General features: G+C 41.1%; 1 protein-coding gene across 23 annotated transcripts in view; it reads left to right on the forward strand.

Moving 5' to 3' along the window:
- Positions 1-15,845, forward strand: part of CADPS (calcium dependent secretion activator) — a 478,855-nt gene that overhangs the window by 213,927 nt on the left and 249,083 nt on the right. For all 23 annotated transcript variants that reach the window (XM_060402261.1, XM_060402259.1, XM_060402264.1 and 20 more), the window contains exons 4-5: positions 5,281-5,361; positions 14,827-15,060. In XM_060402261.1, the coding sequence (XP_060258244.1) occupies positions 5,281-5,361; positions 14,827-15,060 (315 nt within the window). The remainder of the gene's footprint in view (positions 1-5,280; positions 5,362-14,826; positions 15,061-15,845) is intronic.

Genomic DNA, 15,845 nt, shown 5'->3' on the forward strand with positions numbered 1-15,845 from the left:
TTCTTTGTATTGAATTAAACAAAGTAAGAGTGAGGAGTTAATTGTCAGGGCCAAAAAGAAAACCAGAACAACTCAATAAAAAAAGAAAGTCAATGTTAAGCAGAACAAAAAGAGTTCCAGGTTGAGGCAGGGCCAGCTCCGTTTCACATGGCTCATGCCATTTTACCACATTCCTGTACATTACAGAGACTGTTTCCTTGTCTATAAGATGGTGATGATGAAGGTACCTTCCTCATAAAGATGTTTTGCATGGGGAATTTTCCACACTACCCTGTGGAACACTTGTTTTCACTGAAATAACTATGTCAAAGACAATATTAAATGCAGTTAAGTAGGCTTATTTACTACAGAATTTCCCTAAATAGTATGTAAATATGTATTATGAATTTTCAGGAGGAAGCAATGTTTCCTGGCCCAGAATCCTTTTCCTGGGAGAATGCGCATTAAGATTTATTTCTTGGAACCCCTGAGAAAAGGGTTTAATATATGTCATACAATACCTGCTCTTGAAATAGGCATCAGTAAATGCTAATCCCTTCTCTTATGTGCCCAAATTATTCAAATAATCATACCTATTCTGTCTAGATTTTCAGCTCCATAGAGTCAGGGGCCGGGTCTGTCTTGTTCCTTTCTGTATTCCAGAATTACGCATAGCAAGACATTCCATAAAAGTTTGATGAATGAATAGGTAAACCAATGAATGAATGAATAACATTTCATATAGACCTAGCCTGCTCATCATCTTCACTGCTGGCTTCCTTTGCCATTTGTAGTTGTATTTGGTGAGGCCAGTGGGAGCCCTCAGACACCTCTGAAAATTTTCATAATGGAAATAGTTCTGTTACATTTTTTTTCAGTTTTAACCTCTGTGAGCACCATATCTTCTGACAGAACCCGTAACTGTAGCCTCTAACCAAATAATTTTCCTTCTTCTCAGTGAAGTAGTCAGATATATATATATCTATATATATATATAGCATACATATTTTGAGCAAGACATTCATTTCTAAGAGTTCCCAGTGGATTTGCACCTGGATCTGAAGAGGTCTGAAGTTTCCAAGAAACAGACTGAAAAGCACTTCATTGGAGCATAAACCAGCCGTGAGGATACCAGGTTTCCTATGTGTGCCGGTTGTCAAGCAGTGACGGATGGCCCACTGGTCAGTGCTGTGACTGCTGATTAATTTAGAACAGGATTTCCAACTCTTGTTCTTTGGGCATTATGCAAAAAAATAAAATTTTAAGTTAAATAATAGTTGAATTGTTTCAAAATCTGACAGTTTTCCTTACTGAAGAACTCAGAAACTGTATTTCAACACAGCATTTTCCAGGCTTATCTAACATTCTTTTGGAGCCTTTCCAAGTCCTTTCTTCTGGAGTATCTTATTAAGGTGGTTGTTCTGCAGAACACCCTTTGAGAAATGCTAGATATATGGCCAAAAGTTACAATCCAGTCTTCATGATCTAGGAAATAGTTCTGCTCATCAAAACTCTGGAACAGCAAAATTGTGTAAAGCAATTATCCTTCAATAAAGAAATAAATTAATTTTTTAAAAAACCTGTGGAAGAGAGAAGATAAAGCAATTAATTAATTGAATAAGGTGATAAAAAGAGCATAAAGCCAGGTAGATTATTGTTTTGTAAAACAAACCAAAGAAGGCTATTCATGGTACTTCAAAAAAAAATGATTGTAAATTATCCAGCTTTCTTATTTATATCATAGTAGACATAATTTTTTTTTATTGTATAATTCTTCTGTGTATTCTTGCCACCTCTTCTTAATATCTTTTGCTTCTGTTAGGTCCATACCATTTCTGTCCTTTATTGTGCCCATCTTTGCATGAAATGTTCCCTTGGTACTTCTGATTTTCTTAAGAGATCTCTAGTCTTTCCCATTCTATTGTCTTCCTCTATTTCTTTGCATTGTTCACTTAGGAGAGCTTTCTTATCTGTCCTTGCTGCTCTTCATTCAGATGGGTATATCTTTCCTTTTCTCCTTTGCCTTCTCTTTTTTTCACAGCTGTTTGTAAGGCTTCCTCACACAACCATTTTGCCTTTTTGCATTTCTTTTTCTTGGGAATGGTCATGATCCCTGCTTCCTGTAGAGTCACAAACCTCTGTCCATAGTTCATCAGGCACTCTGTCTATCAGATCTAATCCCTTGACTCTATTTCTCATTTCCACTGTATAATCATAAGGGATTTGATTAAGGTCATATCTGAATGGTCTCGTGGTTTTCCCTACTTTCTTCAATTTAAGTCTGAATTTGGCAATAAGGAGTTCATGATCTGAGCCACAGTCAGCTCCCGGTCTTGTTTTTCCTGACTGTGTAGAGCTTCTCCATCTTTGGCTGCAAAGAATATAATCAGTCTGATTTCAGTATTGACCATCTGGTGATGTCCATGTGTAGAGTCTTCTCTGGTGTTGTTGGAAGAGGGTGTTTGCTATGAGCAGTGTGTTCTCTTGGCAAAACTCTATTAGCCTTTGCCCTGCTTTATTCTGTATTCCAAGGCCAAATTTTCCTGTTAGTTCAGGTATTTCTTGACTTCCTACGCTGGATCATCAAAAAACCAAAAGAGTTCCAGAAAAACATCTACTTCTGCTTTATTGACTACACCAAAGCCTTTGACTGTGTGGATCACAACAAACTGTGGAAGATTCTTAAAGAGATGTGAATACCAGACCACCTGACCTGCCTCTTGAGAAATCTGTATGCAGGTCAGGAAGCAACAGTTAAAACTGGACATGGAACAGCAGACTGGTTCCAGATAGGGAAAGGAGTACGTCAAGGCTGTATATTGTCACCCTGCTTATTTACCTCATATGCAGAGTACATCATGCGAAATGCTGGGCTGGGTGAAGCACAAGCTGGAAACAAGATTGCCGGGAGAAGTATCAGTAACCTCAGTATGCAGACGGTATGACCCTTATAGCAGAAAGTGAAGAGCTACAGAGGCTCTCGGTGAACGTGGAAGAGGGGAGTGCAGAACGGCTTAAAATTAAACGTGCAGAAAACGAAGATCATGGCATCTGGTCCCATCACTTCATGGCAAACAGAGGGAAAACAGTGGAAACAGTGAGAGACTTTATTTTTGGGGCTCCAAAATCACTGCAGATGGTGACTGCAGCCATGAAATTAAAAGACGCTTGCTCCTTGGAAGAAAAGTTATGACCAACCTAGATAGTATATTAAATAGCAGAGACATTACTTTGCCAACAAAGGTCTGTCTTATCAAAGCTATGTTTTTTCCAGTTATGTGTGGATGTGAGAGTTGGACTATAAAGAAAGCTGAACACCAAAGAACTGATGCTTTTGAACTGTGGTGTTGGAGAAGACTCTTGAGAGGCCCTTGGACTGCAAGGAGATCAATCCAGTCAATCCTAAAGGAAATCAGTCCTGAATATTCATTGGAAGGACTGATGCTGAAGCTGAAACTCCAATACTTTAGCCACCTGATGCAAAGAACTGACTCATTTGAAAAGACCCTGATGCTGGGAAAGATTGAGGGCAGGAGGAGAAGGGAACGACAGAGGATGAGACGGTTGGGTGGTATCACCAACTCAACGGACATGAGTTTGAGTGAACTCTGGGAGTTGGTGATGGACAGGGAAGCCTGAGGTGCTACAGTCCATGAAGTCACAAAGAGTCAGACACGACTGAGTGACTGAACTGAACTGAGACATAACTTATTTTCTGTACCATTTCATAGCGTAGATGACTTTCTTTTTTTTAAGTGTGGAGTTGGGTTTTCATCTTCAAATTTCTGAATAAAAAATGGCTCTTTAAAGAAAAAGATTTAGAAAACTCACAAGTTCTTAATTGACTTTTTGTTGTGAGTTAATATGTTCTGAAATGAAGAATAGAGCACATCCCTTTTGAATGTCACTGTTCTGTACTTATTAAACTCTTCTGTGAATAAAATAATGTATCAATTACTGAACAAAGCAGACTCATTACAGTTTGAAGGGTAATGCTAAGCTTGCTTAGAAATGAAGAGAGAATTTTTAATTCCTAGAGCAGGGGTCCGTGACTATGGCCCACCACCTGTTGTTCATAAAATTGTATTAGAACACACCACCGCTCATTTATTTAGATGTTGTCTGTGTCTGTTTTCATGGTTCATTGGAAGAATTGAGTCACAGCAGCAGAGAGCTTATGGCCCTCAAAGCCTAGAGTATTCATTGTATGGCCCATTGTAGAAATACTTAGAATATATTTCACAGACTTGTAGAAATATGGGAAAGGGATGCTGGAGATTATGTAACCAATACCTTTATTCTATAGATGGTAAAAACTGACACTAGAGAAGTTAGGGGATTGTCTCCCCATCAGAAAAGACAAAGATAGATTTCTTTTTTTGAACCACATGTAAATTTAATAAAAAAAAATTTAATATAGATGTGCCAAAAGTCAGCTGAGTGGGTAACTAACCTCAAATTTCACAAACAGTTCATTGGTGACCTTCCTTTGAAGCATACTCAGTATAGTTTCTAAGGCATGCATTCAATTAGTTAGAAGGAGACATGCAGCTACTTCTCCTATACTGTTTAATTTTTCATTGATTTTTACTGGAATATAGTTGCTTTACGGTGTTGTTCCAGTCTCTGCTATATAACAGAGTGAATCAGCTGCACGTATGCATATATCCCCTCTGATTTGGATTTCCTCGCCGTGCAGGTCACCACACAGCATTGAGTAGAGTTTCCTATGCTTTACAGTCGGTTCTCTTCGTTATCTAGCAATATTTTATGCATAGTAGTGTATATACGGTATCAACACCACCTGAGAGGCTGCTGCCATCTGGAGTACTGGTTGAGAAGGTCTCAGGGCTCAGAGAGAAAGGATGCAATAACTGACTAATGGTCCAGGGGTGGGAGAGCAGCAGGATATATGCTATGTAGGTGCTTTGGATGCAAACTGTGTCTGCTCCATAAATCCCTAATGGTTATATCACCATCTCTTTCCCTGTATGTCTGCCCTGTGAACACTTTCTTCCTTGGACCCCAAACAGAAGTGCTGCATCAGGCCCTCATTAGAAACACTACTGCCTAGAAGTTCATAAGTGCTTCTATCCAAGTTCATTCAGATGCCTTTCTTAGGAATAGCCTGCCTACCCCATCACACTCTGTCTAAAAGGATTTGTCTGTCACACAATACTCAAGTTTTAGTGAAATAGGTCCATGGGAGCACAGAGTAAGAGTGTTAATTGTAAAGTCATGAGTTCCTGGGCTTTTGTCGTCACCCCAATTCAAAGTCTCCATGTTTGTGCTTTTGTGCAGCTGGACAATCCGGATGAGCAAGCAGCCCAGATCAGACGAGAGCTGGACGGCCGTCTCCAAATGGCAGACCAAATAGCCAGGGTAAGGAAACTCCGGGGACATGTGCTGGGGGACCAGACCTGAGTCCCACACAGGGAGCACACTGACTATTAAGGGCTGTGGAAAGATAAAACTGAGAATCAGAGAGGAAGAAAGATGAGGATAGTCATCCTGATGGAGTCCTCAGCCTTCCTCCTCGGGGCCACTGTCCTTGAGACAATGCATGTATTTCCTGTACTCCAATCCATACTCAGATCCAGCCTTACCTTCCTTCTGAGTCCCTACCTTATGTTTCCACCTGTCTGTTGACCATTTCCACTTTGATAATCCCCTTCATTTTAAGTTGGATGTGTTCAAAATCTCACTCCTTACCTTTTTCCTCTGACTGAGTGCACATACCTACTTTTACTCCTCTTCATGTGGCCTCTGTCTAATTACTGTGGATGACACCTCCTGGTTGTTGTCGATTTCTCCTTCCTTCCCACAACACTCCGCACTCAGTCTGCCACTCAGCTCATTGATTCTGCCTCCCAGATGTGGGTCAGATCCCTTTTACTGCATTCCAGCACCACTGCTAGTGCTTCAGTTCAGGTCCTCATCTTCCAGGCCTGGATCTTACAGTAGCCTCCAAACGGGGATCCACTCCCTCACCATTTTCTGTCCATCCTGCGCATAATTGTCATTCTAAACCTTGTATATGGACATCTCAAAACAGAGCCTCAGAATCCTTCAATAGACTACTCCACTGTCCTCAGAACAGAAGCTTGCTCCTTTAGAAGGACATTCAAGGCTCTTAATCCACAAACCGTGTCCTTCCTTACTGGCCTCACCCTCCCATTACTTTCCCACCAGGACTCCCCATTCCAGCTGCACAGAATGTCTCCCTCTAACGCGTCCAGGCCCTTTCTAGCCCCAGTGCCTTTGTACTCATTAGTGTTTCAACCTGGAATGGCCTTTCTCCTCTCTTCTACTTATCACGCTGTCCTACTCAGCCTTCAGTCCTCAACTTAAGACCTCTTCTCTAAGAGCTTGTCCTCCCACTTTTGTGCTTTCTTTTTTTCCGTATATAAACCCTTATAATGACAGTTCATTGAATGACGATTCTTCATTGACATGACTGAGTCTCCCAGTAGGTAGGATTGCTTTAGAGTTGGGATTATCTCTTCCTCATGATGACTATGAGCCTAAGTGTTATCTGCTATTTGTTTGTGTTGTTGTTCATAGTAGTCACGCTAGTGGTGTTTATTGAGTATTGCCTTTGTGTCAAGCATGTTAAATGCTTTACATGTACCATCTCACTAAGTCCTCCAAACAGTCCTGTAACAACATTTCAGTTACTCTTGTTTTAGAGATGGGAAAAATCTAAGCTAAACAGTTCTGTAATAGTTAAGAGACTGCACTAGACCTTTAACTCAAATGTGACTAAGTATCAGGACTGGAACAGGGTGAGGTACCCACCTCAGATTCAGAATTTAAAAATTCCCGGTGGGAGGATGTGGGCATTAAAATAATATTTTAATGCAATACTTTAAAAATCATAACCAATGCAAAAATATCCATGAAGAACAAAATATCAACGTTTTAAATAACAGCATCCTACTGGTTCCTATGGTAGCCACAGGTCTTGTGTGCATGTGAGGGTGGGGGCTGTGGGAATTGAGGATGGGGAAGATGGACACAGAGTAGAGCTTGGCATTCAGCCTTCCTGTTTATGGGAAGAAGTGTATCAGGATTTGCACACATGGAAAGGAATTCTACTGGAGGAGAAACCCCAAGAGAGATTCCAAGAAGCAGGAAAATTCCCTGTCATGCTCAAGCACTTTTGTTGAAATATTTTGCATCTAGTTTTTGGACACCTTCAAAGTTTATACTCGAGTCAGTCTGGTGGCTAAAAATAGTATCCAGTTGTTTGGCTAAAGGTGGTGTAAAAGACTCTCAGTTTGAAAATCCTGCTTAATGTGAGAGTAAACATCAATAAGGCTTTAAAATGTACTTCTCTAAAGTCAGTGTCTCCTTGGCAGATTATCCAGAAAATAGAGGTCATTTCATCCTGGCCCTGCTCTTAGGCAGCTATTATATCCACAGCTAGTAAGTATTCATGCCACTTAAAATTTTATACACACTTCTAAAATGAGCTCATGGCACCTTTATTTTAGTTGTCTTGTTTACTTTGAGGCTTAACAAGATAATTTTAGAAACTCACGTAAGCTAATTTTAATTTTTAAAATATCATGGATGAACAGCTGTTAACATAGTGAGCCAAGTTGCTCATTTCTGATCAGTAGATGAAGAAATTCTCTCCCCTGGCCCACATCACTGGATACTCTGACACCAAATAGAGTATTACTGATGACTTAGAATTCGAGTTTCTTGAACAGGGAAATATGCAACTGAAGTGAATCTGGGTCAAAATTTACAGAGAATGGAGAATAATTTCAGAGTATATTGAGGGTATATTTAAACATTCAGGAGGATTTCTGTGAGTCTGCCCACTACTGTCTTCTTCTGTCCTGGACATTTACTGTCTTCTTTTGCAATATTCATTCACGCCCTTGGCCTCCTTGCCATAGTTACTTGGTCCTGGAAGTGAGCTCCTCATGCAAGTGAAATCAATCACAGCTTCCAGCCTATCCTGGCCACCAGTGATTGGTCCAGAAATGGGTGCACCTAACCAGTGAAACCCCTGAGACCTATGGACCATGAACTAACAGAGCTGTGTTGTGTAGTGGTAAAAAAGATGTTTGCAGTCATGTTCAATTCTTCCATGTAGGGAAGAGAAGAGAAAAGAGTGAAGCCAATATACAGAAATAAACAGAGACAGAATATACTGAGATCCTCAGGATGTTCAAACCCCCTAGATCTTCGTCTTGACCTGCAGCTATAGAACTACTTTTTGTCCCGTTTAGTGGAATGCCAAGGAAAATAAATTCTCCTTCTGCTTAAACTAACCTGGCTAATACTAAGGAAGAGTGAGAACTATCTTGTCTACTAGAAATTAAATAAAGTATCAAGTTCTTAGATAAAAGCTAGTTCATGAAGAGATATTGAAACAAAGCACCCTTGCTTGTCTTCTTTCAGCATGTCCTGATTTTTCTATTTCTAGCATCACAGTGAATTTTATTGAGGGTGTGCAATTCAACCCATATGGCTGAACTTCAGCTCCTGTAAATATCATAACCAGAAATTCCTAGAAATAGATGTCATCTGTCATACGTAATTCACTCTGTTCTCTGAATTATAAGATAAGTGTCTTGATTGCAAATTAGAAGCTCCAACACAGGGAAGCTTTTTACAAGAGGGTATCAATTCTAAGAATTAGGGAATGTCTCACAGAGCCCATGGGCAAGTGATAGCCAAGATCTAGGAAGGATGTGGAACCAGGGGCCACCCAGGGGTCAGAGTTTCCCCTCTTCTCTTGAGTCTGTGTGTCCCATTCATTATTCCTTCTTTGTCTGCAAATCATCTTTCTTTGCTTCTAAAATGAGAAACATAGCTATTCCACAGGTTTTTAGTATGGCCAGATAGGAAATGATTCAGCCAATCAACCTGTCTCTCATATGTCTCTCCCTCTCTCCTCTTTCCCCTTTTTTCACTACCCCTTTCACATTCACAATCTCAAGAGTCAGGCCTCTGAATGACCCAGCTTAGTTCAAGGGCCAGCCCCTGGAGCAGTTGATCAATCCACCATGAAAGGGAGTAAGGGTCTTAATGAAACACGTGGATGCTGGTGATGCATCACTGAGGGTGAGGATTCTAACTTTAAAAGCAGGGCTGTGGGTAGAGCGGTCATTATAAATTGGGAGCTGCTTGAAGATATACACAAAATAACTATTGCTTATGTGGTGTTTACTATGTGCCCAACTCTCTCCTAATCATTTTACATCTGAGAACCTCTCTGACCCTCCAACAACTTTATGTTTATGAGAAAGGTTCTATTATTATCCCCTTTTGAGGATAATAGAGGAGGTTGGGGCATAGACGTTAGAGGCCTTGGCCAAGGTCATTCAGTGACCAGAACCTTCTCTCTTAACCATCATGCACACTACCATCCCAAAATGCCATCCCAAACACAAAGCTTCATTTCCCCATCATCCCAATCCAAGGGTTTGACATGCCTTTCACCCAGGCCTTTACCTTTCTGCATCCTGACCTCTCTCTGCTAATCAGTCCTTTATTAAATCACACTGGCTGTGTGATTTCACATGAAGTCTTATTCAGACCTGTGACAGACAATTCTGGGTGTTGCAATAATTCTCCCCAATTCAGGCACATCAGAAAGTGTAAGTGGTGCACCAGAGTGCACCTAGCTAATAAGGAGGAAGCTGAGTGCTTTAATTCCAAGCTTCATGTTCTTTCTTTTCAATAGTCAGATGACAGGCAGGAAGTTCCACCAGGACAAGACTGTCCCAGCCCCTGCCTCCCTGACGGTTGCCTCTCCTGGAGCCTGCTTTCTCTCTTCCACAACAATTTACTGTGCATTCCCTTCAGGTCATCCAGAGGCCCAAATGAAGCAGTATCACATAGCAGGCAGAATGGGCTCCTGGAATTCTGAATCCCTTCTACTTTGATTACCTTGGAATCTGGGAAAGAGGTGGTAGGGACCTTGGTAGTTCTGCCAGCAGCATTCTCATTCTCATGCAATTAAACAAAAGGCAGGTGTTTGTCCTTTCTTCCTCAGAGAGAAAGGAGCCAAGTGTGAGGTGGCTTTCCTCCATCCGCAGCCCTACTGTGTAATCTGTCAATTCAGTTACACCAGCATCCAACAAATCATCAGACAGACGGCTGTGTGAGCCCTCACTGTGAACGTCAGACACGCTGCCTTAAAAGCTCCATGAAGGGGCCTGAATGCATTTCTAAAAATCTGGTAGGAAAGACTTCTTAATCCCTGCTCAAACATTTTCCCAAATCCTCTCATGTTGACATTAAAGTTTCCCCAGATTTCACCCAGGAATTAAGTCTAAGTTATTTAAATTATGTGATTAGAAGTTGACATTGGAGCTTACACCGGCAGCTTGTGGCATTAGTGCTGCTGTGATATTTGCCAGTTCTTTTGGCCACATTTTGGGGTAAAATTCCAAAATTTTTGAGCTAATTATATAAGACAAATACAGCTTCTGCAGTATTAGAGGCAGAGGTCTGGGAGTGAAATACCATTGGTTTTTCAAGCTATCATTTAAATGTTGAGTTGCCATTTAAACCCTGTTCTCTGCAGAGCAAAATGACTATCTCATTCCGTGGTCCCATTGCAAACATGATGATGTGCCTATGTGAGAAAGAGCATCCAGATATTTCTGTGATGGAAAAGTTCTGCTCCAGGCATTGCCAAAACTCAAATCAGAGTGGATCCTCTCCTTCCAGAGACTGATACCACCTCCACCTTAATGAATGTTCTTGGACCTGGCATCTATCCTAGGTGAAAAAGTAGCACAGTGTCCAAGCATATAGTAATTTAGTTCAGTTTTTTCCTGAAAAATGTGTGTAGGGATCATCTCCCTGACTCTGACCCTAACCCTAACCCTAACCCTAAGAACCCAGGGGAATCTGACTTCAAAGAAAAATCTAAATACCAGGGAGGTTCATTCAAGGGAAAGTAAGTCTATGTAATTCATAAAAGCTAGGAAGTTCAATGAAGCCACTTAAGCACCACTTTGAGTAAAAGAACCAATCCAGGAAGCTGTACTAGCTGTGCCCCAAATGCTTCTAGTATCTGTGATGCTGATTTTGACCATTACTACCAAGACCTCCTTTCTCTCATTTAACACACTCACCCTTCCCCCATCACTCCCTACACTTTCACCCATCTCCCAGCATCATACAGGCCACACTGGCTGGTGATGGTGGGGTGGCCACTGCTGTGGAGGACTTGGCTCTGGCCCATGCTCGGCTGAGCACTGTGAGCTGTACAGCGAGGTGTGTGGAGGGTGCTCACTGCTGAGAGGCCCTGAAGGTTTCACCTCAGCCCTGGTGCCACTTGGGGCCAGATAATCCAGCCCTGTTGTGTGGGCCCTGGGTTTCAAACTCAGTTCTGCTGATTATGGATAAAACTTCTGTATCTCATTTTTGTCCAGAAAATGGGAATAAATAGCAGCACCAGCCTCACTGGGTTGTGGAAAGATTAAAGCAGGTAGAGCATATAACTTAATACCCAGTAACCTGTAAATGCCACCTAGCAGCATGATCTTTTCTGTGTTCACCACTATTACAATTGCTATTGTTGTTATTAGAGTGCTAGAGGTAGCATGGTGCCTGATATAATTTGATATGTATATCTGTGTAGGAATATATGTATATATGCATATACATATATGTGTGTGCATAAATATACATATATATGGGCTGAGTATATGTGTATTCATAGATATGTATGTCTGTGAATGCTCAGTGGTCAAAAAGTATTAATGTTTATTATCTCTTACTCTTCACAATAACTTTTTAAGGTTTGTCATTCACATTTCAGATATAAACACCATTATTCAGACAGGTGAAGAAATCTGTTCAAAGTCACATAACTAGTGAATGGCAGGCCCAGGATTCAAGGCAAGTCTGTTTCACTGGTGTGGACTGGATAAGGCTCCTCGGTGCCCCTTTGTACCTGCACATGCTTCTCACACCACGTGTGTCTCATGGTGCCTGGGCAGACACCTACCTCTCAGCTGAGTCTTTCATTCCTAGTGATAGCCGTACTGTCTCACGGGTGCTAGGAGCCCAGGAAGGGTCTGAGAAATTGTGCTGACTTGGCATGTCTGTAGGCAAGCTCCTCATCTGGAGAGTGTCCTTGTACCAACAGCCTTCCTTCTGACCACCTACAATGTCATTCGGTATGAGTGAAAATGAAGAGACATAAAAGCAAAGCAAATGACTGAGAGAGCTGTTAGCACTTTCAAATGCTGTTTTTCAAGATATTCCCCAAATCACTCAGTGTGGCCGAGCATCAGTAACTCTGGAAGGAATTGTCCTTGGGAGGCCATCCCCACTGTGGAATGTTATCATCCCAAAACCAAAATGAATGACCAGCAGAGAATTTCTGTGGGAGACTTTCTCCACCCGCGTGCTGTGTCTTTCATAAAGCAATATGAATAAGCAATCCTTTTGTCAAGGCTGATTTACTTTTATGCTTGGGAATGTAGCAATTGAGATGGACGACTGCATTTTCCTTATTTTGGCACAACTTCAGCTTTGAAATGTGTTTATAATGGGTGTGCTGCTGAAGACACCACTTTAGAACCTCAGCCGAGATTGACAGAATGCTATTGCGTCTCAAGGCTTAAGTACTCAGAACAGAGAAATGGCCTTGTTTTCCCTTGCAGACCTCAGTTTTATGAGCCTGTTTTTATGCTGTTGTTAGGAACTGTCCAAGTTCAGGGAGGAGTGATTACTCTGGATTTTTCCAATATTCTGCTGTAGAAAGTTTGGTGGAAGCCACCTCTGGGCCAGAGTGGTGGTGTCTTAACCACTGAATTTTCTTCCAGAGTTTCAAGACTGTGGCAGAGTTTCAAGGCCTTTCAAATGAAAAGGCCTTCAGTGAGTCCCAAAGATGTGTGTGATGAGGGATCACAGTTGATAGTAAAGCTGATTGGCAGGAAAGAACCCACTTCCTAGTCAGGATGGCTTTTCTCTCCATCTCCATGGCAACTGCAGGGCCAGCTGCTTCTAGTACAAATTAAAGATACCACTTACCCAGCTCCTCCAATATCCCATACAGATATGAGGTTCTGGCCCAAATATAAGGAGAAAGGAGATATATGACTGTAACAGCCTTCAGGCTATTATTATGTAACCTTTGCTACTTGGCAGCCTTAACATAAATTAACTTACCTCATCCTTCTCTTCACTTGTAAGAAGCACCATGTTGAAAAAGAGATGGGGAAATATTTGCAACCGTGTTCAGCTTATATAGACCTTCTTGGATTTATGGTTGCCTGTTATATTTTTCATGGAAAATCAGCAAATACAAGTGGCCCTGTCTTAGCCACGTCAACCCAATGTCAAACTCATCCTCATCCATCACACTCAGCCCAAGGGTCACCTTCTCTGGAAAGCCACCTCTGAATCTTTCAGGAAGACTTCACTTCTCATCTACTTCCGTCATAGCGTCTACCTTGATGTTTCCAATCCGTGTTCCCTGTGATCCAGGTGGAGTTCTACCCTGAGCCACAAAGACGGGAAACACAACTCAGGTCTAAGCAATTCAACATGACCCACCACTGGCCATGGAAACTGGTTCAGGGTATGCACATCAATCAGAGTTCTGAGAATTCTGAGATAAAGATAATCCATCATCTGTGAGCATCACGAGAGATGTTCACTCTTTCTTTAGATAGGGTACTGTGGTATTGTGAAGTACAGGGCTTTAGCAACCTTTTTATGACATAAAGAGGAGCCAGACTGAGCATGAAGCCAACTCAGAGAAACTCAAACCCAGTTTTCAAGGAAAAACTTAGTTATAATGATATTATCTGACTCTTCATTCCAGCCTTGTCGGAAGCTGGTGCTACCCTAAAAGGACATTTTCAAACCAATACATTCCTTTTATTGTTTAAGTCAGTTCAAATTGGATTTTTCTGTCACTTGCAAAAAAAAAGACGTCAAACTGGTTTGACTTGCCCCTCACCTGCTCAGTTATGGAGCTGGACTGCAGAGGGCTGATTCTTTGAGAAAAGAATCCAGAGTGTACTCATTCAAGATATCTAGACAACTTAGAGCTGTGAAGAAACACATAGCCTGGCTAAAGCAAGTTGCCATTACAACCGAACTCTTAAGAAAGGGAAAAATAGGGGTATTTCCCAGTGGTCCAGTGGTTTTGACTCCACACTTCTGTAGACAGTGTGGGTTAAATGATCCCACATTCTGCATGGGATGGTCAAAAAAAAAAAAAAAAAAGCAAAAATAGAGAGTTCAGTTCTGATACTGAGTTGTTTTGTCTTCTTTTCTAAGGAATTTTAATCATGTTTTTCATCACTTCATTAATTTTTCTTTCAGTTTTTCTTGAAAACAGTTAACTATTCCTCTTAGAAATAGCCACAGGCTACATTTGAAACATCTCAAATGAGCTCCTTTTGAATTATTCATGTGAGAAAATCTCTATAGATATCCAGAAATAAGGTGTCTTTCTGTCTCCTCAACTTAAAAACAACTGACTGCATTTTCCTAAAAAAAGAAAAACTGTTTAATTTGAAACCAGATTTGAAAAAACATCACCCCATTTTTCATTCCATAAATCAAATATTCTGGAGATAACTAGGGGGGGGAGAAGATAGAACTATAATAAAACATTTCTCTCTTACTGTATATTATGTGTTTCTTACCTGTTAGAGATGATAAATAACTAGAAGGCAGGCAGCTGTCTACTCAACTCGACTGAACATTTTTCTAGCATGTGCCACAGTATCTGGGAAAATTTCACTAGTGGTAGATGTCATCAGAACTCAGGGCTGAAAGATGAAAATCTTTTATGTAAATCAAGTCTTTATTTACTCCATGGCTCATTCCTTTATTTTTCTTTACAAGGAACGCAAATTTCCCAAGTTCGTATCCAAAGAAATGGAAAACATGTACATTGAGGAGCTGAAGTCATCCGTCAACCTGCTCATGGCTAATTTGGAGAGCATGCCAGTGTCCAAAGGCGGCGAGTTCAAGCTTCAGAAACTCAAACGCAGCCACAATGCTTCCATCATTGACATGGGTGAGGAAAGTGAGAACCAGCTGTCCAAATCAGACGTCGTGCTGTCTTTCTCCTTGGAGGTAAAAAGCCCTAAATCCTTGAGAGCTTCCTGGCAGAGCAGGCCAGACTGGGGTGATTAGATGCATCACAATCAGCTTATTCTCCTTTTTGCTCCCCAGGAGCAGTTATTAAAATAACAGCTTGCTAGGCATGGGTCAGCTAATCAGCAAGTAATTTCCCATCTCCAGGAAACCATCCTTTTCCTTAGGAAATGCAATCTTAAGAACCACTTACTAAATTTAATGTTGAATTACTTTGCCCGTCTTAAAGCAGTTCTGAAAGATTTTGTAAATATCTTGTACAATTTAGAAAGTTTAACATTTTGGTAACCTATGTTCAAAAAAAACAAACAATCTAGCTTCATTTCATGGTAGGTTGACAGTTTTCTCTCCAATTCCCTCTCCCATTGGCTTCTCCATAGAAAGGCCCTTGTTGCAGTGGAGCCTTGTTTAGTTTGTCTCATCACCCCAGGAAAGAACCCCCTTGGGCCAGAATTATGGCAGAAGTCTCAACGTGTCAGTAGTTCTCTGTCACTTTGGCTCACATGTTTGTTTATTATACATGGAATGTAAGGAGTGGATCTGATCTAATTGCATCAGAATTATTAAAAACTGGTTCAGTGTGCACATTCCAGCACCCCCAGAATTATTGACCCAAATCTCTAGAGGAGGAGACTATAAATGGTGTGGCCACAATAGCTTTGTGGTTTCTCAAAATGGCAAGCATAAAATTACCAGGTGATCCAACATTTCCACTCTTAGGTATCTGCCCTAGAGAGATGAAAATACATGGTCTCCACAAAGAC

Source organism: Ovis aries, chromosome 19, assembly GCF_016772045.2.
Source record: "Ovis aries strain OAR_USU_Benz2616 breed Rambouillet chromosome 19, ARS-UI_Ramb_v3.0, whole genome shotgun sequence".
Taxonomy (NCBI): Eukaryota; Metazoa; Chordata; class Mammalia; order Artiodactyla; family Bovidae; genus Ovis; species Ovis aries.